Source organism: Coturnix japonica, chromosome 1, assembly GCF_001577835.2.
Source record: "Coturnix japonica isolate 7356 chromosome 1, Coturnix japonica 2.1, whole genome shotgun sequence".
NCBI classification, from domain to species: Eukaryota; Metazoa; Chordata; class Aves; order Galliformes; family Phasianidae; genus Coturnix; species Coturnix japonica.
In genome coordinates, this window is record NC_029516.1 from 86,684,333 (window position 1) to 86,711,578 (window position 27,246).

Sequence of the window (27,246 nt, forward strand, 5' to 3'; positions counted from 1 at the left end):
TGATTTACTGTTGTTTCATAGGAATGTTTTGATGATTTTTGATGAAGTTTATTTCTCACTGGTTTTGTATAAAAATAGATGTGAAACTTTTTCCTTTTTTTTTTTTTTTTTTCTGTCTTACTAAGACACGACCTGTATAACAGGAAACAAAAAATAAAAAGTTGAGGAAACATCTTATTTCTGAATTTGAAAACTGAGTGATCCATGCCTGAATTGCTGATTGCAATACAAAACAGCTGCATTTTGCAGAATAGTGTGCGATTGCAGACCAAAGGACATCACCAAGCATTGTCTGTATATTCTATCTACTCACAGGTTAAAAAGACACATAGATTTAGTTTATTTGGATCTGTCCTACCAGTGTACCACCTTGGATAATTAGTCTGTTATAATTATAATGCGTTTTGATTTACCAACCCTGAAAATTATGTTTGCAAATACTGTTTCTGTCTGCGTGATTGGTCTCTAGCCATGAAAACTATTTTACTAGAGAAGTCTGTTGATGGAGGTTTTACAATTTCATATTAAAATTCCATTATTTTATTATATTTTATCCTATAAATGCACTCCTAATGAAGTCCAGTTCAGGACTGTCCACTGATAAACCAAATATGCCGTTTGATTGATGAGACTGACTAGTTGTGGTTAGAGATAAACCACTTCATAAATACAAAACTGGTGGTTTTATTTTCCTTCCTGTTTTGTTTCAAATGACTTCCAAATATTCTTTTTGGTGAATTAACGGCAGGTAATGTTGAAAAGTGATATAAGGTAAAGGTGATCTATTTATTCAGTGGAAAAAGCCAGTGCACTTTTGTTTCTGCTAATGAATACATTTTTAAATCCCATTTGCACATAGTCCACTGGATCATGCTTTTGTATACATTATCCCTTAGCTATGCCCGTGTACCTGCATTACTCAGACTGTACATAATGTTATTTACATCCTTTAAACACTCACTTGAAAAGGCTGAGATTTTAATAGGGCAATGCTGTATCCTCTTCTGCCATTTCTGATCACAGTCTTTTAGGCGGCAAGCCTTAAATCACATATTTCTTTCAGTTAAAATTGTCATTTTCTTTCTCTTAGACTTGTCTGGAAACTTGTAATGTCAGCTACATTGTCTCCAGTTAGGCATGACACCATAGTTTTTCACTTTGGAAGCTTTTGTGCAGTTGTTTAACAATGCCACAAAAGAGCTTTCTGAAAAGGAAAGTCATTTATTTAACCACATGATCACACAGCTAAGGAAACAACACTTCAAACCAGTCTGATATCTACACTCTTATCTGACTACATTAGCATCTAAAGTTTATTTCTGATGGAATTCGGTGTGTATCCCTTCTTCCAAAATCTTGCCTAATAAGCACTTGCTCTTTCACTCCTCAAGAAACTGTGCATGTCATTAAATTCCTTTTCCTGCTTTGGTTTTCATCTTCTCGTATGTCTCAGGGGCAGAGTTCCTTTGAGTTACAAACTTGTCAGTCTCAACAGAAGCCCAGCCCTCAGTTTCAGGATAAACTTCTCCTAAGCATTTGTTGAAAAGTTACTATTAGGATCATAGACCTACACCTTTCTGCTGTTTCCAGGCAATCAATGTCTTTCTTGTAGTGAGGGGCCAAAAACTGAATACAGTACTTGAGGTGTGGCCTCACCAATGCTGAGTACAGGGGGATGATTACCTCTCTGCTCCAGCTGGACACCCTGTTTCTAATGAGGCCAGAATGCCATTGGCCCCTTGGCCACCTGGGCACACTGTTGGCTCATGTTCATCTGGGCATCAACCAACACCCCCAGGTCCATTTCCTCTTCACAGTCATCCAGACACTCAGTCCCAAGCCTATAGCACTTCATGGGGTTACTGTGGCCAAAGCTCAGGACCTGGCACTTGACCCTGTTGAACCTCATCCCATTCACCTCAGCCCAGTGATCCAGGTTATCCAGATCCCTCTGTAGGGTCTCCCTACCCTCGGTCAGATCTACACCACCTCCCAACTTGGTGTCATCTGCAAGCTTACTGAGGGTACACTCAATCCCCTCATCTAGGTCACTGATAAAGATATTAAACAAGATGGCTCCATCACCGCCCCATGGGGGATACCACTTGTAATGGGTCATCAGCTGGACTTAACTCCACTGACCACTGCCTTCTGGGTATGGCCCTCTAGCCAGTTCCTTACCCAAAGGAGGGTATACCTGTCCAGGCCATGGGCAGCTGGTTTCCCCGGGAGAATATGGTGAGAGACCATGTCAGAGGCTTTGCTGAAGTCTAGGTAGACTACATCAACAGCCTTTCCCTCATCTACCAGTCTGGTCATGCAGTCATAGAAGGAGATGAGGTTGGTCAAGCATGACCTGCCTTCATGAACCCGTGTTGGCTGGACCTGATCCCCTGGATACCACGCAGATGCTGTGTGATCTCACCCAAAATGATTTGTTCATGACTTTACCTGGTACTAAGGTCAGGCTGACGGGCCTGTAGTTCCTTGGATCCTCCTTACAGCCCTTCTTGTAGATGGGAGTCACATTAGCAAGCCTCCAGTAATCTGGGACCTCTCCTGCCAGTGGCTCAGCAATCAACCCTACCAGGTCTCTCAGCACTCCAGGATGGAGCCCACCCAGTCCCATGGACTTGTGACAGTCAAGATGGAGGAGGAGCTCTCTGTCTCCACCTGAATCACTGGTTCTAATATTCTAATATTATTCTAATATTCTAGTACTGTGATGATTCTAATACATTATTACAGGCAACTCTTTGTATTATACAGAGTTGTATTTGAACATTCTAAATGTAGAATGCAGACATGCCACATTAGTCTTTGCAAAGATATTTGAAACTGTCATTATTCTTATCTGTAGTATGGAATTTATGCCTTTGTTCTTACAGGTCATGAAAAAAAAAATCTTAATCCTAACAATATTTGCCAGAATATTTAGTATTCCGAAATTTAAAGACTAGTTAACCATTTTTCTGAAATATAATGAAAATATTTACAAAATATTCCAACAAACATTCATTACCATGCTTCAGGCTTGTAAAAAAAAAAAAGTAGCATTTCATTGTAAATTCTCTTAAGATTTTATGACATTTTTGTCAAATTTATACTAGTAAATTGAACTCTTTGAAAGGGAAAGAGAATCATAAGAATCTTTATTTTTAATTTTTTCCTCTATATCAGACTTTCTTTAAAGTTCTAACTTTCTGTGTCACTTCTGTCTTTATTTTCAGTGGAGTTTGGCTATATTCTTTCTTAAAAAGATACTGTCTTAGGAAAAGATTGTATGAAGTACATGAATTATGATATAAATAGTATAAAGCAATGTATAATGCATAATTGATAAGTCACTTAACTATTATGTCTTTATGCTTAAATGCCTGGGGTTTTTTTTAGATATTTTTTCACTTCTTTTCTGTTTTGTTGTTTTGTTTTTGTTTTTTTCTACATAGACTTTGTAAACCCCATACCATTTTAAAATGAAAAATTAATTTTCAAGGCAACAAATAAGATTTCTCTTCCTTTTCTGAACATAAATAAGCAAAACCAGTGGATCTGTGTGAGAACAAAGGTGTTCACTAAAAAAGAGTGAACTATGTCTTGCTAACAGTGTTTTTGGTAAGGTTGTACATTGGTGCTAACAGTAGGGTACAGTAACCTAGTGAGATTTGTTTATGCGCTCTTAATAACATCAAGTCTTGTGCCAGCACTTTCAGCCCATGCTGATATCTGAGAGGAATAGTAAGAAAATGCTGCATATAAAGCAATTATTCTAGCCCCCACAGGGCCCCATCTATGGTTTGGGTGGCCATTTACCATGGGCAAATGAGAGAGCAACTATAGGCAAAGCCTGTTTACCAGGCTTCTATCTCTTCAGATTCCTTGTCTGCTCATTGTGTAACCACTTCTGTTTACACACTAAGCAGGTTTCAGCTGAACTGCTCAGCAGTGTGTCTTGTGGAAACTGGAGGTGGATTTCTCAAAGGTAACTTATTAATAGGCTGCAAATGAGGACACCTGGAAGTAGCATAGTTTACAGATAGTCATGGAAGATGTGTGAGCACTAGGGAGCAATGGTCCCACATAGAGATTTAGAACACTGCATGCTTTATTTGCTTGATTGCAGCCTGTGTTGGCCAATTTTAAGAGTAACAGGAATCTCACTGTCTGGAGTTTCACAGTAGACAGTATGGCTTCACTATCCATTGCTGAAGATGAACTTTATCTTTGTACTCCCTTGAGGTAACACAGGACTGAAAACCTTGTGAACTGCTTGAGATCTACAGGTCAGTCACTGCCTATTGAGTCTATCTAGAGGTTGAAAGTTGAGCATGAAGGGAAAGCAAAAATAATGATGCTAGACTCCTGTTTAGGCTGGGGAAATTGGGTGAGTGGATATTCACCTCTCTGCATATTTTTTCCTTCTTATTCTTGTATGTTTAGGTTTTAGGACCATCTAAGCAGGAGTCTTTAATGTCTAGCCTGGTGGCTTTTCAGTGTTCCTTCAATAAAAATGAAAGTTACCATCAAATTTGCTTTGATTTCCTGTAGCAGCAGCTTTTTAGAGCAATCTTGTAGCACAAAGCTTGTGTGCAGACCACAGAAAATACATTGAAAACTATGATTTATGGCTTGCATATGTTGCAGCTGACAAGAACTGCAGTGATCTCTGATCGAAGAGTGAAATGTGGCAGATTAATATATGACTTTTAAATCTGTGAAAATTGAGCAACAGAGTATGTGTTTTCCATTTTTTTTTCCCTTGAAAGTGTGTTTCATAAATGATGTGAAATGACGTGAGAGTCTTAAGATCTTCGCAACTCTGTATGTTCTTCATTGTCTTACTATGAAAGTTAGAGCTGAGTTTGGGCTCAGCCAACTATAAGTGCAGTAGAAATATAACCCAGGTTTATGTGCTTTTCTGAAGCATGATGTAATTGCCATGACATGTCATCTTGGTCAAAAGTAAGAGAATCAGTAAGTTTTTACTATTTATATTTCAAAATGTTGTCTGTTTTGGAAGGTTAGATTTTATGTATTTGTGTGTCTGTAGTGCCAGTGCTCCCTTGGATGTAAAATTCAATGCAAAGTTTTGAAAAAAGAAGTATCACAGTATCACAGTCTTGTGCGGGTTGGAAGGGACCTTAGATATCATCGAGTCCAACCCCCGGGATTTGAGCCTCCTGTGTAGCAGAGCGGCACTTCTACCACTTGCGCCACAGGGGATTCGAACCCAGGCCTCCAGTGTTGCAAAGTGGCGTCCTTAACCACTGCGCCACCGGAGGCACACAAGTGTCAAATGAGAGATCAGATCTGTCTCAAAATTCAAAATTATCAAAGTATCAATTTAAAAATGTATGAAAGGACTCTGTACTTTTTTTCCTGTCATTGATAACTTCTTTGTTTGATGAGTTTGGTCCATGGTTTGTATTCAGTACCAAATAGGGCTCAGGCTTTCCCTTTGTAAAGAAGGAAATTCCTTCTTCCCTTGGGAAGCTACTGAGCTGCCTCCAGGGATGAAAGCTTTCATAGTCAATCAAGTGTAGGAAGTGAAACAGTCACAGGAAGGATGTGACGATCTGGAAGTGTTCATATCCACTTCAGTCAGCAGTAGGCAGCCAGTCTCAGAGGGACATATTCCTCCTTGGGAAAAATGGGAATCGATGCCAAAAATGTTGTGACTCAGAAGGTCACTAAAGCCAATGCTGGAAATAATGACCTGCTGCACAGACCCATTCCAACAGAAAAGAAAAAGAAAACAAAAAAGAAAACGAAAAAGAAAAAGAAAAAGGAAAAAAAAAATATGTTGTTTTTGTTTGTTTGTTTGTTGTTTGCTTGTTTGTCTTGTGAGAGCTCACTGTAGGAAGCTTATGAACCTCTGCTTCAAAGCTCTTGATAACTGGAATCCTGTTGCAACAGTTCTCTTTAGAAGATCCCACATCAGGACCTTGATAAATCATTTATTTTGACATTGTGGCAGTGAGAGTTCTGCGCTCTGAGCAGTGTCTTTCCTCCGATTACAAGTCTCAGTGAAGTTTTGCCTAGCCATGCATCTCAGCCATGAAACTGAAAATCAGAGTTCTGCTGTTGGAAACTCAACCTGCACAACTGCTCTTCTGAGAGGACTGTTGGAAGTTTCCTATTGAGTAAATACACATCATACTGAGTTGTCTCAAATCAATATTGCTGTCCTGCCAGCATAACTGCAGATTTCGAACTGTAAGAAGACACTGGTCAATACCTCCAATGACAGTTAGGAAATTAAACCCCTTGAAGTTAGTAGGAGTCTGTACTCCTCTGAAATGTTATGGTGTTCCTCCTCCCTGTTAGGTCTTGCACAGCTGAGACATAAACTCTGCAGCAGGGTAACTCACTGGATCCAGTCACGTACACTGTCCTTGTGCAGTCTGGAGCGATGGCCTAAAATCTCTACTTGCCTTCATTCTTGTGAACTTTTTGTTACAATCCTAATGAATGGCCTTGCATCTCTGTATTTTGCAGTGTAGGCATGCTTAGTGGGGAATAGGCTGCTGAATACCTCTTTAGATTTGGGCTATACTGTTTATTTTGTGGTTACTGGGTCTTAAAATGTATGGTTTGTTCAAACTGCTTTCCCATATTACATTTGTAATACCTCAGGTAAAATAATAAAAACTGAAATATTTGTGTGGTGAATTGGCCCCAGTTAGTCTGGGATTTTATCCTTGGAGGTGTGCAAACAACACATTGGTGGTAATGCTTTTAAAAAATTCTGTATAACAGATCCCTGTGACTGAAGGGGAAAGAAACTTAGATATATCAGGCAATTAGATCAGTTTTATTTCTGATTTCAGTCACTATTTGCAGAAAGCTACCTACACCAGTACATGAAGGGGGGATCATGTAGCAGGCGAGATATTCAGTTCAGAAGAAATATCATTGTTGTCAGTACGACACATTGTTCCCATCTGTGTCAGTAACATTTGGGTTCACCTGGGCTTTCTGTGCTGCTGGAAGGATGGTTCATTCTATAGGTTTTTTAGTGACCCATGGAATGTGCTTGTATATTGTGTTGCTCAGTAGTTCATTAGTTAACTTTAGTATATTGGCTGTTCAGTAAATAGTATTGTGAAAACCAGTTTCTGAAGCAAAGATTTGTTTTTTTTTCTTTTTGAGATCTCAGCAGAGTAGATTTCTGGCCATTAAACATTTCTTCTAGTAGGAGGATTTTAATCTTGTTTTATAATAACAAAGGAAGTATTGCAAGTTTCAAGCAAGAATTTTAGTGATTCAGATATTTCCATATAAACATAGATATCTGTTCAGAAATTAGTTCTTATTAGTGTGAGCCAATATGGCCTATTTTGAATTAAGTCTTTATTTGTTTTTAACCAAAGCCTAATGTTTGTAAAAAGCAAGATGGAGATTGTTACAGTTTTAAATACCTGTGAACTGTATAAACTGAGATACAGATTTTTTTAATATATATTTTTTTTTCATGAAGTTGTTTTCTTATGACATTTGGCATATATATTGTCCATTTCCACTGTTTTGTGCAAAGTATTAAGCACCTATGGTAATTCTGATACTTGGTGTCTCATCAGAATACCAAGTGCTAAACAACCTTCAGCTTCCTCCGAAGTCACCAAACAATTCAGGCTGCAGATAAGCCTTAACTCTTTGTAGATTTCTATCTTCTTGTAGTATCTACAGTCAATAGTAATAAGGTCATAAAAGGAGGGAAATGTCTCATGAGCAGAACTGTGTCTGATTCTGACTTTCCATGTATTCTAGCCAAACTGTCAGATGTGCTGTAAGGAGCAGCTTTTATCTGTTGTTATTTTTATACCTTAAATACTCCTTTTTTAAAGGAAAGCTATCTTCATATCCATTTTGCCCCATTCATTATAAACTCTAATTTCTGGTCTGTCATCAGTGCAAGACTGTTTTGTTGGGAAACAAATTGCATTTTGTCATCACAGATGTATTGGAGAAAGACCAGATGAAAGGGTTTGTTGGTTTTTTTTTTTGTTTGTTTGTTTTTTAAAAAAAAAAACCAACAACACTTCTTTCATGTGGCATTTTGTGTTTGATCTGGAGGAGGCAACACGTATCTTTTTAAGGTCCAAAAGAACGGAAGCAGAAGTGAGAAAGAATCACTTGAATTTTGAAGTTGAATACGAACATTGTTGAAGACCTGTGCCAAACATGTTTTGATGGCTAGTGTCTTGCAATGATACTTAAGCATGTTGTTACAGGTAGAGTACATGGGATTCACAAGGCTTGTAACAAGATACACATTTTTAAATAAAAAACAAGTAGGAATTCATTTATCTTTTTTTATTCAACCGCTCTTAAAACTTCAAAATTCTTGTCTATTGCTTCTATTCCATGCCTTTCAGTCTATGATGCAATGGTAAGTAATAAAGTTGGTATGCTAATCTGTTTGACAATGCTAGACCATATGGACAGAAGTGTGTAAACTCTTTGTTTCCTAAATAGCAGAATTTTACTTGTATATATCGTTGTTGATACTGTTAATTACAATTGCTTGTACTCACCGAGTTCCGCAATCATTGTATTCTCATTAAGAAGTGGAGGGTACACTTTTAGAAATATAGAACATATCAGACAGGCTAATACCTCATACCATTGCATTTCATTCTAAATAAAATGTGATATTAAGTTCTACTATAGAAGACTGAAATATGTGAATTTTGTGATGTTACATATGCAGAAACCATGGTTATACATAGAGGTTAATGTTTCATTCTGTTGCCTAGGTTTGCTTTAGAATTATTACTGAACAGGACAAATTTCATTTATTAAATGGAATGCAACTAGGAGGTAAAAGAAAAATTTTAAGAAGATGCTAGTCGTCATTATATTTGGATATATTGCCAATCATTTTCTCATGTCTTCTTTTTTTTCTCGTATTACATAGCAAATTTCTCTGAATAGAAAACGAATCACCCACATATATAAAACATTTAATATGGACAGATAGGTGTGAATTCATTTATACAGCAATTTACAAACACACACAAACTTAGGTGTATAAAATATGGTTGCAGGATAAGTATATATTTGTACAGCTATTTCGAATACCTGGTGGTATGTTGTAGAACCCTTGGGTAAGTTTTTATGGATTTCATTTATTGGCTGACCAATTTGATGCATTATTTCTATGATTTTAGGCTGCTGGGTGGTCATAATTTACAATTCTGGACAATTCTAGTTAACTATGTGGGTGCCTGGAGTTTTCTGTATCAACATCTCTAACTATTTTAAAAAAATAAATGAAGTAGGCTTGCTTGAATGGGCAGTTTACTCATGGGAAGTAAAATATAATCAGGCAGGTACATCATAGACAATAGCTTTCAGAAAGTCTTTGTAAATCACCATGTTATCATATATTCTGTTAGCATCTATGTTACTACATATGTGTTACAGGCAACCAGAGATCATCTGCTGATTGCAATCTTCTTTTTCCCATCAGTATTCAGTACTATTTTCATATTGTTTACTTGCAGGACCCTAGTAAATTGATAGAGCAGAATGAAACTTTGAGGAGATGTTAAAAGTCAAAAGGTGTCATAGCATCATTTCTGTATAAATAAAATAACATACTTGCTTCCATATTTTCAAAATCTAATTTAAGGCTTTGGCAGCTAGCAAAGCAATTCTTTTCCCAAGGTATGCAGCATCTACGGGAATAAGTTTAATGAAGTTTAATATGTCTTGTTCACTGGGAAGAAAGGAACTATTTTTGTATTTAGTATATAAAAACTTTTCTGGATGTTTGCTATGTAATGTTACACTGCCTCTTGCTTATTCAAACCATTACTACTTTGAAGTCCGGTTGGCATGTTCTGAGCAGAGGCACAAATATGAGAAGAAGGTTTGAAGCACTCAAACTAAAATTCCTGGTTAACTGTGAAGTGTACACAGACTATGAAAAGTTCTGATGTGTTACAATTTCAGATTGTACCTCCAAATGTGATTTGGCTGCTTACTGCTTTTAATACGAGATATGATATAGCTACAAAAATGCACATACATATATTCCATTGTGTACGTTGTTAGGCAAGGCCATTGGTTCATAATACTTAAGTATTTGTAAGAATTTCTATAGAGAGAAAAAGCGGCAAACATTGCACACGTAGAACATAATTTTGTCATAGCTACAGATTTGATTTGCAATGTCTTGTTAATAAGTAGAAGGTTTTGATTAGTCTTACTCGGATGATAGGCAATTAATTGTTAGAACTCAATGGAAAACCTGGGCAGTGGACCAGCAGAGGAAGTACAATTTCTTCTAGCCATCTGTGAATGCTTAATTATAGATGTGTGTAATTCTGCATTCACTTCTGATACATTTTATCATCATTTTATCATTATGGCATAATTCATCATATTTTTATTCATAGGTTATCTTCATTATTGCTAAAGTTCTTAAACTCTCTTTTGCTTTAAAAGAAAATAAGGAAAAAAAAAAAAAAAAGAGGTAAAAAATAAAGCAACACAAAAGTCTAAATGCATTAAGAACTTCTATCTTGGAACCACAGTTACTTTCCGTAGGCATGCCATATGTTTGAAAAATCTGCCTCAAAGAGCATGAGACTAGAAGGAGAATGTTCATAGGTTTATGCAAGACATCAGAGAATATTTCCTCTAAATCCATATGTAAATCTCAAATAACTTGGAAGAAAATCAGCTTTCAGTAATTTTTAATTGTTCAAATGTTTCTGCTCTAAAGCTTATTTTCCATCTGTGCTTTGAAGAGGATTTGTGATGATTTCTTGAAGAAATTCATAGAATAGTTCTTGCCAGTGTTTAAAATTTGTGCAAAATGCACAGTTGTGTTAGGGTGTAAGTGCTTTGGAGAGGATTTTCTTAAATGCCAAAGTCACAGAGGAGCACAAGTACTACTGATTGTCAGCAGGACTTAAGCTATTAAGACGCGTGAAAATCACAGCTTCCAGTTTACATGGATGTGAAATCATCAGCAGGTTCAGTAAATTCTTGTGATGTGCAAATACATTTCTTAGTTACACTCAGCATGTTCAATACTGATGTTTTAATTTCTGCACATATATCTGAACATATAGGTATTCCTAAATAACTATGGAAATAGTCTGTAATTGCTTTTTAAAACCCTTTTTATTGATTAATTGAAAGTAAATTGTATTCTGTGATTTAGGGATAGGTAAAACAAGAAAAATATAGGTAGATTATCAGCTTAAGTTATGCTCTCCCCTCATGCTTACTGTTTCAGTAGGTTAACAATCTAGAAGTTTCAAGTTCTTCAAATATGTGCATTTGCAGGTTACTTTTTATTATTGTTATTATCCATACTTGAAATCCCCATTAAACTTAAAGCATTACTAGGCTGTGGATTAAAAAGGATGCATCTTTAATGTTCTCAAACAATGAGTGCCAAAGGCAAAAGAATGAATTTTGTATGCAATGCTATCTATGTTGCACGTGCATGTTCATTTATCTCAATAACTGACTGTCATCTTTGTGTGTGTACATCTTACAATGATGATAAGAGACCAACACAGCTCAAGATGTCACGGTTTCAAGGATAGATTTCTAGCTGCAGGCAACTTGTGCAAAATATAAAGAGTATGCATATATTGAACACCCTCTTCTTGTCACTGACCACATTAGATCCTTTTATGTAGTTTCACCCATGGCTTTTATTTATTGTTTTCTTCTATACGTTCCTTGAGCTTCAGTATTTTTCAAGTTAATAAATACTGTTAAATCATTCCTTCCTCTTAAGTTATTTTCTATTGTCCTTGATTTGTCCTAGATCAGAGGTGGAAAACTTATGATCACATACACAAGAAAGAATGATGCTGGCAAATATGTTTGTGTTGGAACAAATATGGTTGGAGAACGTGAAAGCGAAGTTGCAGAGCTCACTGTTTTAGGTAAGAACTCTCCTTTAAGTCTGTGTTAATGAAAATGTCCACAAATATGAAAATGTCCAACTTTGTTTTTCCTCAAAAGCCTTTTAATTAAGAGTTTTCAGTGTTTATCATACAATCATAGAATCTCCAAGTTTGAAAAAGACCTCCAAGATTCTCTAGTACAACCATCTGCCTACTACCAGCATTTCCCAACTAAGTTACATCCCTTAATACCATATCCAAACATTTCTTGAACACCTCCAATGACGATGACTCTACCACATCCCTGGATGAGCCTGAAAACCCTTTTAGAGAATATATTTTTTTAAATATCCAGTGTGAACCTCCCTGGTGAAACTTGAGGTCATTCTTCCAAATGTTGTTATCGTATCTATTATCTTTAGAATATGTCTATTCTAAAGAATGGATAGCAATTACATTCACAGAATCATCTAGACTGGAAAAGCACTTTAAGGTAACCGTGTCTGATCATCAGTTTATGGCTTTGCAATCATTCTTGTTTTGTTGTACTTTCATATTTGGTTTTCAAACCAAAAATAGTGCCAGTGTCCCTTGACTGGGACCTTAATATACAATATGACCAACAAAAATACAAGTGACATCACTAAGAAGAGGCTTATTTTTTTCCTTATTGTTGAAGCAAATCAGTTATTTTAAATTTCTTTTATTATTTTATTTTATTTCTGATATCCAGTCTAAAGCTTCCTCAGTCTGTTTCCTTCTGTACTATCGCTTGTCAGTTGAGAGAAGAGATGGACACCCTCTTTGCCGCAAACTGCTTTCAGGTAGTTGCAGAGAGCAGTGAGGTTTCATCTCAGCCTCCTTTTCCCAAGACTAAGTAGCCCCAGTTCTATCAGCCAATCTTTATTTTATTTTCTAGTCTTTTTACCAACTTCATTGTTATTCTCTGCACACTATTGATTAACTCAGTATCATTTCTGTAGTGAGGGGCCCTAAAACTGAACACAGTATTTGAGGTGTGGTCTCATCAGTATCATGTACAAGGGGGCAATCACTTCCCTAGTCCTGCTGGCCATGCTATTTCTGATGCAAGCCAAGATTCCATTGGCGTTTGTTGCCATATGGACATGCTGCTGACTAATGTTTTGATATTTGTTGACTAGGACCTCTGGGTCCTTTTCTGCCAGGCAGCTTTCCAGCCACACTTCCCCAGGACTATATTACTGCATGGGGTTATTATGACCCAGATGCAACACCTGCATTTAGTCCTTTTGAATGTTATGCAATTTGAAGTGTTGTATCAATCCAGCCTATCCAGATCCCTCACCAGAACTCTCTTACCCTCAAGCAGCTCAACTCCCACTCAGTGTTGTCTGTAAACTTAGAGTACATTCAGTCTCCTCATCAATATAATTTATAGATTTTAAACAAAACTAACCCCAACACTGAGCTCTGGGACACATCATTTATGACTGGTTGTCAAATGGGTTTAACTCCACTTGCAGCAACCCTTTGGACCTGTCCATCCAGGCAGACTTCTACTCAGCTAACAGTACCTCTGTCTAATCCATGAGTAGACAGGTTCTTCAGGCAAAAACTGTGGGAAACTGTATCAAATACAGCCTTGCTAACTCCAACTAAACTACATCCACAGCATTTCCTTATTCTACTGAGTGGATCATCTTGTCACAAAATGTTTTTGGGCTGGTCAATCAGGATCTCTTTCATGAATCTATGCTTGCTGGGCCTGATTGCCTCATTGTCCTGTATATGCTGAATGATTTCACTCAGGCTGATCTGTTCCATGACCTTCCCTGGCACCAAGCTCAGACTGACAGTCCTGTAGTTCCCCAGATCGACTTTTCTGCCCTTCTTGTAGACAAGTGTTACATTCACCAACCTCCAGTAAACTGGGACATTGCCAGTTAAAATATGAGGGCTGGTAAAGTATAGAAGGTTTGGCAAGCACTTCCACCACCTCCTTCAGTACCCTTGGGTGGACCCCATCCCCATAGATTTGTAGATGTGGTAGGTTACATTTTCCCATAGATTATTAAGGTTTCATGCTGTTCTTTGCCTTTGTGTTGAAGCTGAACGGGCTGGATGCCATGAGAAAAAATTACTTTTACTAATAATGACTGAGGCAAAGAAGATGTTTAGTATCTCAGCCTTTCCTCATCTCTTGTCAGTATGTTTCCATCATACCCAATAAAGGATGGAGATTCTCCTTAGTCCCTCTTTTATTGCTTATGTATTTATAAAAACATTTTTATTGTCTTTTACTGTAGTGGCAAGTTTAGTTCTAGCTGGGTTTTGGGCCTTATAATTTCCTCCCTGCATAACATCATGACATTTTTTGTAGTCTTCCTGAGTTGCCTGCTTCATCTTCCAAAGGTCATAAACTCTATTATTTTTCATGAGTTCCAGAAGAAGCTTTCTATTCAGACATGTTGATCTTCTTTCCCACAAGCTTTTCTTTCAGCACATAAGAACAGCATGCTCCTGTGCCTTCAAGATGTCATTCTTGAATAATGTCTGGTCTTTGTGGACTACTTTGTCCTTCAGAACTGCCTCGCAAGGGACCCTGTCAACCTGGTCCAAAATCAGCTCCTACAAAAATCCAAAGTAACGGTTCTGCTGACTGCAGAACTTTTAATTCAGTTTTAAGGTCTGTCTTGTCAGCTTTGCACTGTCATCTGTCTTCACTAGTATTTAGAAATATGTTGCAAGCAACTTGAAGTCTTGTTCAGATTTTTATATGAACCAGTATTTTCCTTAATAAATGGAGCTTGTATGCCATTTTTAAACTGTTGAGTTCGAATATCCGGCAAGATAGTGTGATAACTTTTTAGAAGCTAAAGGAGACTTCATTTGATTTACATTGGAAATTTATCACTAAATAGCCTTTAAAAACTTCCAAGCAAAATCCAAGATTGAAAGAAGAATGTATTTATATAAGTAATCTGGGCTCCTACTCAACTGTAATGGTATCAGCCTACTACAAACCAGAGAATCACTATATGAACTGTTACATTTACGTTATGCTGGAAAATATTACTCTTTCTGAAAACTTATAAGAGGGACTCAGTAGAGAGATATTCCTTTGAATTTTACTCCATGTGGTTTTCTCTTCAAATATAATTCTGATATTCATCCTGGATAAACTAGTGAGCATTTCTTTTAAAAAAGGACAAGCTTGGACTGTCTTATCAAGTCCAACTTTAGATATAAGTCAAAAAGCATGAGAAGCATTCTGACCTCATATATTAATATCTTTCAGCATAAATCTGTTTGTGGTTTTTTGTTATCTGGAAGTTGAAATTTTGCTTTAAGGCCTGCTTTAGATCAGAGGGAGGATTATAAGCCAGAGTCTGTAGCATTAGAAAGTTTCAAAGTTTTCCCTGCTCAACTTCCCTTGCATTTACCAAAAAATTGTCTGACAAAGATAGACACTCAAACTAGTATCAGTGCAATTCCTTTAACCACTTGAATAACAGTGTTATGAATAAGCAGACAAAAGCTCTTGTACTATTACTCTTTTGTAGGGAAATGAACTAGGGAACAGTATGTCCCAAGGTTCAATTCTGTTCAACATTTTTATCAATGTTCTGCATACAGAAGCAGAGTGCATCCTCAACAAGTCCACTTATGATTCTAAACTGGGAGGTGCTGTTGAATCCTTGAAGGGTTGAGAGTCCTTGCAAAGTGATTTAAGTGTATTGGAACACTCAACAATAGCATGAAGTTCTTCAAAGGAAATTCCAAACTTGGGACAGAGTAATACCTGCCATAGGCACAGTATAGATGATGAATGGATGGAGAACAGCTCAGCAGAAAGGGATCTGGGTGTGCTGGTGACAGCAGGCTTAGTGTGAGTTAGTAGTGTGCCCTGGCAGCCAAGGGTACAAACCACATCTTGGAACTGTATTAAAAAGAGGCAATTCTCTTGTGTTGAGCATTGGTGTGGTCTCACCTTAAATATTGTGTATAGTTATGGGCTCCACCATACGGAAAGAATGATGAGACCCCTTGAGAGCATCCAGAGGAGGGCAACAAAGCTGATAACAGGGCTGGAAGGCATGTCCTGTGAGGAGAGGCTGAGGACACTTGGGCTGTCCAGTCTGGAGAAAAAGAGGCTGAGAGGTGACCTTATTGTCCACTGTAGCTGCCTAAGAAGGGGCTGCAGAGGGAGGTACAGGGCTCTGCACTTGGGAACTAATCACAGAGCATGAGGGAAGGGCACAAAGCTGCTACAGGGTAGGCTTACACTGGACACTGGGATTCATTTCTTTAATGTAAGGGTGGCTATACACTGGAACAGTCTTCCTACAGGGAGATAGTTGAATGCCCAGTGCCAGTCAGTGTTCAACTTCCAACTGAACTATTCAGTTCTGTTCTCTTACAGTGCAATCCTCAATACATAATCATAGAATATTCAATACGTTAAAAGGAATTAAAGATTAATATGCAGGAAAATGTAAGGATTGTAGAAATACTTTTTTCTTCCTCACTCCAAATACATTACTCTGTTGTTATCAATTCCACTGTCAGAGGACAAAGCTAAGATATACAAAATATGCTGAAACTGCATATTGTAGCTGATCTTGAATCCCGAATATAGATCTCAGTCTTGAGATGGGTTTGATGGGAATCTGAAGAGGAAGAAACTGTCTTTGGGTAAGTATTTCCTAAGTACATGCAATACAAATTGATCAGGCACACAGAAGAGACTGCAGAAAATATTGGAAAAAGTTTTTCTGCAACAGTAATCATTTGACCAAGTATGTTGTCAGTTCATACCTCCTTGGTTTTACATTACCATCAGAAATTATGTAAAACAGAACCTTAGAACTCATTGGGCAATCATATCTTTACATCAGATTTCAGGAGTCATAGTAAGATAAAATCTGACAGTGGGACAATTGTTCTGTGATGTTATTCTAATTTAATTGTAGCGTTTTTGATATTGTTGCTGTATTGTGTCCAAATGAATATATGTATTTTGGGGTTTCCTTTACTGACCTTCTACAATGAAATCTTGTGTGGATCTTGTCATCTTGTCGCATAATCTAATCTTTATTATCAAGTGTTGTAGATTGAAACAATGCAGCATTGTCCGTATAGTTTCTGATTGTGTTGGGGAGTTTTTTATTTGTTTGTTCCTGAATGTTCACTGTTTGGTTTTTTTGTGTGTGTGTGTTTTTTGTTTGTTTGTTTGTTTTTCCCATTGGTCAGCAATCATATTCTTACCAGATTGGTCCTTTTTATTTTACAGAATTAAGTTTATTTAAGTTTATTTATTATTTAATTAATATTTTTTCCCTTAAGTATTCTTACTGTGATTTTTAATCTGGTACATCCAGATTGCATCTTTATTGAACCTATAAGAAAATAGATGCATGTATGTATGTCTATAATTTTTTGTTTGTTTGTTTGCTTTTTTCTTGTTTCAATTTTTACTTACTGAATATGAAACAGGGCTTTTATTGACAGCATAAAGATCAGCCTGCTGTATTAATATTGTCTGTTTAGTATCATAAAGCAAAACAAAGGTAAGTTTTCAGTGAGACAGGTGTCCTGGATCTGGAAATCCTCCAGACTAATAGAAGTCCTTTCATATGGTTTTGTGTTGTCTTTTCCAATTCAGTCCTTTATAAACCATTTATTGAGGCTTTATAATGTTGCATACTAAGAATATGAAGCTGTCTTTTCTCCTGTCTGGTTCTTTTGTACTCTTGTTAGAAATATTAGTGTATTTTTTTTTAATATTTACAGTTCCTCATTGTGCCAGTGGCTTCAGACTCTTCCAATTTTAGTGGGCTGATATGTATTTCATTAATGTGTACATGTCTAAGCATGTAGCTGTCTTCTCAACTTCCTTAAAGTTTTCACACCTTCATCTGCATTAAGCAGTGGAACATGCAAAGCATTCCCATTCTCTCATGGACACCCTGTTGTCATCTGGTGCTGCCTTTCCAGATGAGTAATTCCCGGAGTATCTCAGTAGTTGTCAAAATGCTTTTCTTTCTTGTGCCTGTGCAAACCTCACTGTCCCCCCAGTGTAAAAATCTATGGATAGCACAGCATCATAAAGCTTCGGACCCTGCTGTAGGTAGAAAAATGTATTCATTTCTTTCCTGAAATTTCCAGCTTGTAGAAGGGTTGCCACAACAGTATGGCCTGTGCTGAAAAATGTATATCTGACTCTAGTGAGATAACCCCCTAGAACTGGGGTAATCTATGTCCTACCATGTATGTCATGAATAACAGCAATGTTTGAGAACCAGAATTATGGAAAAATACAAAATCTTTTTGCTTACTTTAGATGTGCTCATGAAAGAAAAATGTCTCTTTCTAAAGTAGCAGTGGAAATATGTGCACCAAACTAGCTGCTGCAGAGGTGTGCAAGCATCCTCATAGAGATACTGTGCCAGAATCTAATGGGATAGTATTTAGTTTGTGCCCCCTGTTTGAAGCTTTGCAGTGGATATGTAGTCATTTGTCTGAGGCCTTGGAGTAGGTCCACTTCTTTCTGAGGACCTGTACATATTCAGATTAGCTGTTTAAGTTGCAGTTTCCTTCAGTTACATTTGATATTATGATATATAAGAAAGAAGACTGTGTTTGGATCCTGAGGAGAATACTACTAGCTGCCTACATGGCTACAGAATGTGTCCACTGGCTGAGATCTTATCCCAAGTCTAGGAACCAGAGGAACAGTGGTAGAATTAGCTCCATTGGATTCATCCCACTGTTTCCATTGCTCTAACAAGTGGAAGATAGGGAAAATCACAGTTTCACAGTTCAGGCACAGAACTGCTGGACTAATTCTATGTATTTATTTATTCATTTGTTCATTTTCCCCTTTTAGAAAGACCATCTTTTGTGAAGAGACCAAGTAATTTGGCTGTAACTGTGGATGACAGTGCCGAGTTTAAATGTGAGGCAAGAGGTGACCCAGTCCCTACAGTAAGATGGAGGAAAGATGATGGGGAATTACCAAAAGCAAGGTATGTGCAGTAGATATGCAATTATCATTCTGTTGACAATTAGTTTGGCACATGACATAGCCATCTGACAGCTAGCAATATTTTTTCTTGAATTTAGATAGCCTAATGAGATATTTCTAATTAACACGGAGCTCTGAAATTATAATTTATATTAAAAATTAAGGACTACTTCTTCCAAACCTTCTGTTGTGACAACACACAAATGTAACAAAAAAGAACTCAGTTGAGTCAGTAATATTTGAGACAGATTAATTCTCTACCTGATAAGTCTTCTGTAATTATTAAAACTGATGGGGAATGTATAACAGATAAATTAGGTTACACCAACAAGAAGTATTGGAATTGCAATTGATGTGAAATGCAATATGGTAATGTACCAAGCAGCCTTGATCAAACCCGGTTTTGTTATTAAGAGTCTAACTTTTTTTCCCCCTGTATTTGCTGCAATTGAGACCAAAAAGTAATATACCTTATTAAAAGGGCACATAATTCTGTGATAGATTACTTAGTTATTTTCTTGAAATTACCAAACTTCACTTAAAAACCTGATGGGGACAGTGGAAGGGAATTGAAGAAGACACAGTATCAGTTGTCATTCAAATTCAGATTCCTGTTAATCTAGTCTGTAGCTTCAATAAAAGTTAGTGCATTTTTAAGAGAAATGTCTGTTTTCCTTGAAGAGAAACACATTGACAGCATTATTTAAAGAGGAAGAAAAGGTGACGAAAGGAGAGGAAATGGTAAAAGGCCACATTATTCTTTAAAAAAAAAAAATTGAATGTTTTGTGATTTATCTTGAATTTTAAGTAATTCTCATCTTCCTGAGGACAATGTTTTCTTTTCAACCATATTGAATGATAATAATAAGTTAAAATAATAATAATAAAGAAATATTCAATTCAGATGGAAAAATTATGGTGAAAATAATAACTACTGTTAAACTATTATCAAATTTACCTGTTAATAGAATTCTAACACTTACAAGGTTCTGCAGTAGAGCTTTACAATTGCATTACACTAGAGAAATTCTAGTGATGTCAGAGAAACTGATCAGTGCTGGAAATTAAATCATAAACATGTTTGCATATTTATAGATATATTTTGCTTTGAAAAGTTTGTTTTTACGTTCTTGATTCATAACAATTTACAAATGCAGGAAATGGATGAATAAAAAATTCCAATGGAAAAACATTGTGCTCTTACCCTTTATAGAAGTTGTACAAGGTTCTGACTTAGGTCTTAGTTTTTAGTTCTGTATTGCTTACCTTAGTTATATTTTACTATGTATATTTAAAGATATGAAATCCGTGATGATCATACCCTGAAAATCCGGAAAGTTATGGCAGGAGACATGGGATCGTATACTTGTGTAGCGGAAAATATGGTTGGAAAAGCTGAAGCATCAGCAACTCTAACAGTGCAAGGTAAGAATATTTCATTATGTATTGCTCCAACCTGCAGTTAAGGGAAATGGGTTTCTTATGCAGCAACTTCTTAGGCTTGGTATAGACAGACTAGTAGAGTCTGGGAGCAACCCAAGTAAAAATGTAAGCACAGTTGACAGTTATGTAGTATCTCTGTGCTGCACTGTAAAAATGTATTGCGAAAATATAGTTTTAGTTTAAATTGTACTCTTAAGGAACAAAAGAATTTCAAACATAGCATTTCTTGTAAGCAGACTTCATGTTACTGGGATGGGGGATTGAGTACATTCTGAATTTGTGTGATCAGAATTATGTTACGTACCATCTTTGTATCTGAAATGCTAATGGAAAGAGTAAAACCAGTTGTGCCAAACTATTTTGCTTTAATTTTAGCTTCAGGTATCTGCTGAACTTTTTCAATTAAATGTAGTAAAGAAGCAGTGAATGATAGATGTGTGTGTGTATCTTTTAATACATTAACCCAGACCACTGGAATTTCTGTTGCTTTTTCATTATAAAAGCATAGCGTAGCACTACTGTTTCTTTGTAAGATAAAATTCAGTGGAACTCAGTGAACTAATATGTATAAAAATTCTTCATTGCCTTTATACACACAATCCAGATGTTCGCTATTCAGATAATCCTTCTCTTCCTTTCCTGGCTAGCAGACAGGCAATGATGTCATACTGAAGCTTTTTTCTTCTGCACACTGATGGTCCTTCTGTCCTTTTTTCTGTTTAGAGGGAATTAGTCATTATGGAGTTCAGGGGAAGTATAGGCTTAGAAGCATTTTATTTAGTAACAGACCTTTCTTTTGACACATTTACTGTAGCAGGAAAGGTCTTGTCCTTAACCTGCTCCCCTTTTCCACTAGAAACATTTGGTGTTCTTAACACCTGTAGCTGTTAGGAAAATACAGGAAAGAATTCTTTGGTTGAAGCTCTCATAAAACCAAGAAATTGGAGATATTGTCTTCCATTAGGCATCATGTTTATATATCAAAACCAACACCTTATGTTTGAAAAAAAAAAAAAAATCAACTCTTATGCTCAGCATTTTAAAATAAAAGATTAACAGATGAGCAGTAAGCAGTTTATTTAAAAGAAAAAGGCTGAATTCTTTTTAACATGGCCATTTGTTCTGAAGATCATGTCTTACATCAAATGTTAATCTTTTAGAATGTTAGCATTAAGAAAAATCCCATTATAACTGATTGAGTGGTTACCTTTCAGGAAGTAAGCTATCAGTAACCTTAATCCTCCTTATTCCTATTCAAATAATATGCAAACACATTCTGTTAATTCCATCTGGGTTTATGGTACTACTCAGATATGAAACGACAAGTTTATAGCTGTTAGAGATATAGAGTGAGATCTTCTGAATTTAGATAAGAAGACAGTACCTCTCTGGAACGATATTGTAACCTAAGTCTTGATTAATCAAGATTCTTGAGTTATGTTATTTTGTAAGTACTTATATTATACCAAAGATATTTACATAGTAACAACTTTGCTCTGTGGATATTGTCATAAGATTTCCCAATCTGAATGGATTATTTCCTGATCCATTTTTCTGCACTGATATGTCTGTAGAATGAATTGATATGAGAAATCTTAACAGGGGAGGCCAATTTTTAGTTTTAAAGGCAGTAAATTATGATCAAAATCCATTTATTGGAGTGTCCAGGAATCCTAAGTTTATGGAAGAAAGTAAAAAATAATAATAAAGAAAAGATTCCCCTAGGAAACATACATTTTCCATTCCTTTTTATTTATTTATTTATGTATTTATTTGTTTTATCATATTTTTCCTCCTCTTTCTCCTACTTCTCTTCTCATAGTGCTCTTGTTCTTTTCTAATCAAACCTTTCCCTCCTGTGCTTTCTTGTTCAAACCACATGTTTTTCTGAAGGGTCAGCTAATTGGCTATACTACATCCAGAGAGGTAGATTTGGCCCTCTTGTTTCAGTGCTTAAGGTGACCTTGATCATAACAGCTTTTTGAAGAAAGCATTGTTTTTGTTTCTCCAAGTTGTATTTTTTTTAGGTTAATTATAAAAAGAAATGCAAAGACACGTCTTGTGGACTTTTGGTATGTGTTCTGTTGACTGAGGAAAAATACTTAAGTTCAGAATTATTTTATGCTGAATAGAAATATTTCCATTACATGTTTGTAAATAGAGAGCTGTGCTACAAATCATGTCCTCAAAAGTTGAATCTGCCACCTGTGTGTCCCTTTTAAATTCAACAAAGGACAAAGAAGGGTGGTTGGTTTGTCTGTTTGCTGGTGATGTTTTCATACCAGGTTGCCTTTCAAAGAGAGGAAATGTTAGTGGTAACCCCAGAAGATGTGTGTCTGTTTTAGGAGAGGAGCAGTCATAGTCTGACAAGAGTCCATGCAGTCAAACTGCTGTCCTGAACTAAACATGATATAAAGCAGAATGTACTGTAAGCTGTGCTCTTGAGGACACTTCTCAGGACTCAGAATCAGTGGCACTGCTGAAAAGATGATAGGTCCTGTGCTCATCATTTCTCAGGCCTCACACACTGATTGAAATGTGTATGTTCTGCAGCCCAGGATTATCTAGGGTATTGAGAGGTGGAGATTGTGACACTGGCTAATTGAGATACCCAGGTGACAAAGGATGTGTTGACAAGAGGCGATTAACAGTGAACCCAGTGTCTCACCAGGGAGCTAGCCAGAATCTAGCAATACTTCAGAATTAGCTATAGCAGAATTGAACCTTCAGTTCCTCGCTGACCCTGTTTGATCTGGCAGGCATTGGGGTACAGAGGATATGCCCTACAGTGCTCCATACAAGTGTACACTGCAGCATCTAAGCTAGAAACAAACTTTCCCTGTATCCACAGACCCATAATTGTCAACTGAGATGATTCAACTGTATATAATGGGAGGCTAATGGTAGGAAATATAGAATGTCAAAGGGATATTTCCATTCCAGTGTTGTTCCTGCTTATGGCACCAGCATCAGAGGTTCTGGATATTCAGTATTTCCCAGCATAAAGATGCCAAATTTGGGGAATTATAAGTGTTTCTTCTATCTGAGTGAGGCATACATACTGTTTTGTTGTTTGTTTTTTTGGTTTTGTTGTTGTAGTTGTTTTCAGTTTCACTACTGGTACTAAACCAAGTTCAAAGTCTGAACCACTCACTTAGGATTTTAATGTTGCAGCTTAAAAGTCATTCCATTCTAAAAGCTGTTTGTCAAGTTATCTCTTTCTTCCTGAAAATTTAAATAGTTAAGCAAATTTAATCCTGGTGTTGTTTACATTTTCTTAAAATTAGAGAGCTGCAGTCCGCTGCTTTCATTTGGTATCAATATTTAGTGCATATGTAAGGCATCCGTAGACCCTGCTGAAAATTCGTGGGAGAGTTTTGTTCAGGAGATGATTAATTATTAAGTACCTAAATCAATACAAGCTGCCAGGAAGCAGCCTGGAGTACAATACGTTTTATTTTACCGATCTGTAATAAGTAGCTGATGTGCTCCAGCAAAGGGAAATGATGGCGAAAAGTGTATCTCTGGATCCACTGGATTAATGTCTTAGTCTCTAGAACTAAGCAAATCGGTTATATTTATTGCGCACATATGTAATATATATGCAAGACGCTTTTAATTTTTTTCATGGAGATTATGTGTTTTGCTTAGTTTTATATACAATTTAATCCTGTTTTCCTGAATCCTGAATCCTGTTTTCTGAAAATAAACAAAATTACCAAGAATACATGCCTCGGAATCTCTGTTCTAAAAAAGGATTCATTTTACCATTAGTGGAAATAGCAATAGGCCTTCTTCAACAACATGCAAAATTCACATTTAATCATAAAAGTGCTTCTAACTAAATCTTGCAGTGAAAAGTTTTACGTAGTTTTAACTACTTTCACTTGCTTTTCTCCTGTTTACAGTACCTGATTAGGATTTTTTATTTTTTTTTAAATCCATTTTAAAGATAAGTCTATAATTTATGCTGAAATGAAACTTACTCTCTGAAACCACTGGACATTATGATTCCAGAGGAAGTCCTCTTATGCTGTTGGACAAGAGACCACTGTAGCAGTGACAGCATGGTTGCTGGTCATCAGGAAGAATAAGTTACGTAGGTCAGTTGGAGTGGTCTTCACATGGTGGTGTGTTTTGATTGGTCACCAGTTGGTGGTAGTAAACAGCAATCCTTAAAATTACATTATTTTTAGCTCCTTTTCCTCAAACACTGAATGTGAAAGAGCTAGTGATATTTGCCCTGCCTAAAACACACCTACACATGCTGAAGCAGTAACTGAACGCTGAATTGTAAATGTTCAAAGGCACTGAACATATTTAATGCTGTCCATTTGGCAGGAAGATAGAATTCCTGAGGAAATCAGTTTGGCAAATTCTTATTTTGCAGTGGTGATCTTTGATATCAAGGCTGTTTCATCTTATGATGTTATTAATGTTAAGGTCAACAGAAATTGCCTTAAAATGACATGAACTTTCCATAAATGACTTCTGGCTGTGATTTTGCTGGGCAAGTCAACTGACAGGGAATTTTAATTTGAAAAGGTGGCACATGTATCAGGTCTGGAATTTCCTCCACCTTCTACACCTCCTTGAGTAAAGTTGCTTCAAGGCACAATATAGAGACATCTATTTAATTAGGTTTCTGGATAGGGTTAGGAAAACTACCCTGAATGAAAAGGAACAGGATTTGCTCTTTTATCTGTCAGATACCATATAAATGTTTCCGCTGTGTCAGGCTTCTGGTGCACATTATAAATTGGTGTAAAAGTAATTGCTCTATAGTCATCTGAGATGCATACATTAAAATAAAAAAGAAAAAAATCTGATTTTTGTGACTTTTTTTTTAGTGCTGTTGTGGTATAGGGTGCCTATTATGTGTTCCACTGAATGCTTCGCTGGGTTGTGGGTGGATTTAAACAATTGATTTTTAAAGCAAGGATTTGGATTTAAATTTGAAAAATTATACTTGTGTACTTGATCTCTCTTTATGCCACTTTTTCTACTTTTTGAAGAACTTGTTTTAAGCAGTGTACTCTTGTACATCCCCATGAAGGAGAAAGAAAGGATAATGACTGTCTTGTGAAGATTAGGGTTTTTTAATTAATAAATTTCTGGCAGGATAAATGAGAGGAACAGTCTCTTGTGATTTGTATGGCTTAAAGGGATAGCCCTTTCCCCGTTAATTACTGCTGTAAACTATGACAGTACTTCAGATTCCTATCAATGATCTGAGGAGTCTGACTGCAATCTATTTCTTGTGAGGGATTATAAATCTTAGAAGTTAATCAGAGGGAAGCGAGGAAACTATCTCAAGAAGAAATTAGTGCCCTGAAGGTTCTTGTTCTACTGATGCAAGCGATGAACACTGAGATTCCTGAAGCATTTGTAAAACTCGGGGAAAAGGAACCAGTAAATAGTTGAGTGAAATTTAAAAAAAAACAACAACAACAAACAAACAAAAAAAACAAAAAAAAAAAAAAAAAAACCAACGAACAAACCCGCAGAATGAGAGAGATTTACCATTGCTTCAAATCCATGTAATATATTTTGATAAATAACTGCTTTTATGGCTTTTCAGTTTATAACTGGACTTTATTTATTTTTTTATATTACATCCCATAACAATTAATGCAATTGCTTACAGGGAAGTAATGCCTTAAAACTTTAGAGAACCATTAGTGCAGTTTAGTGCATTGAAACAAGAAATTGAGACAGATGTTTCTGAGTGAGTAGAACAGGAGTCCAAATAATTTGGAGGAACATTACTGCAGAAATATGTTGAAGCTAGAGCTTTTCTCCAGTAGAAAGGGTTTAACTGAGGCCTCATATGAAGTGCTGCATCCAGGCTGGGCCCCCAGCACAGGGAAGCTTTTGGAAAGGGTCCAGAGGTGATGAAGATGATCCAGGGGCTGGAACACCTCTCCTATGAAGACAGGCGGAAGGAGATAGGCTTGTTCAGTCCGGAGAAGAGAAGGTAACTTGGAGACCTCATTGTAGCTTTCTGGTATTTAAAAGAAGATTATAAACATGAAGGAAATCAACTTTTTATGTAGGTAGATAGTGTTGAGACAAGGGGGAATGATTTTAAGCTAATGGAGAGGAGTTTTAGATTAGATTGAGTCAGATTAGATTGAGGGGAAGTTTTGTACCGATGGAGTTGTGAGGTGCTGGATCAGATTGCTTAGAGAGATTATGGATGGTCCATCCCTGGAGGTATTTAAGGCTAGGTTAGATGGGGCCCTGAGTGTCCTGATCTAGTGCTTGATCTAGTGGCTGGAAGCCATGCCTGTGACCATGAGGGACCCTGAGGTACCTTCCAACCCAAGATGTTCTCTGATTCTGTGATTCTATATCTTTTAATCTCTCACCGCAGAGAATTTAAGAAGGTAGATTTGAATACAAAAATTCAGAACTCAAGTAAAAAGTAGTGAAGACTTTTTTGTAGCTCTTGCAATTTCTTAAAGCCCGTGGCTAAGGAAAATTCAATCAATGCTGTGATTGCAATAGACAGAGTAGCATTTTGCTGCAAGTTGTTCTGCGTAGGGATTAGGGGATTTATGTATAAAATTAAATAGAGTAAAGGAATAATAACTTGCTTTGGTTATTCATTAAATAGTACTTCTGCTAAATGCTTATTCTGAAATAAATTTAGGCTTTATTAAATTATACTAATTATCTTTTAAAAGGTGACACACTTTGTTGGCCGTTTTGAAACCAATAAGTAATTTTTGTAAGGACTTGCACACTGATTATAATATATTCCTCTATTTTTGTAATATTATGTACATAATTAAAATCAGTCATCTCTGTGAATTAGTTCTAGACAAAAAATACTGACTTGTAACAGTGATGTGTTCAAACATTATTATGTTAAGCTGTCTGAGGCACCATTTGAGTCGATGAATTATGTTG

The 27,246-nt window shown here is 36.5% G+C and overlaps 1 protein-coding gene across 8 annotated transcripts in view; it reads left to right on the plus strand.

Annotated features, from left to right (window-relative positions):
• Positions 1-27,246, plus strand: part of ROBO1 (roundabout guidance receptor 1) — a 688,445-nt gene that overhangs the window by 585,131 nt on the left and 76,068 nt on the right. For all 8 annotated transcript variants that reach the window (XM_015880144.2, XM_015880189.2, XM_015880164.2 and 5 more), the window contains 3 exons: positions 11,798-11,918; positions 18,751-18,889; positions 20,186-20,313. In XM_015880144.2, coding sequence (XP_015735630.1) covers positions 11,798-11,918; positions 18,751-18,889; positions 20,186-20,313 — 388 coding nt within the window. The remainder of the gene's footprint in view (positions 1-11,797; positions 11,919-18,750; positions 18,890-20,185; positions 20,314-27,246) is intronic.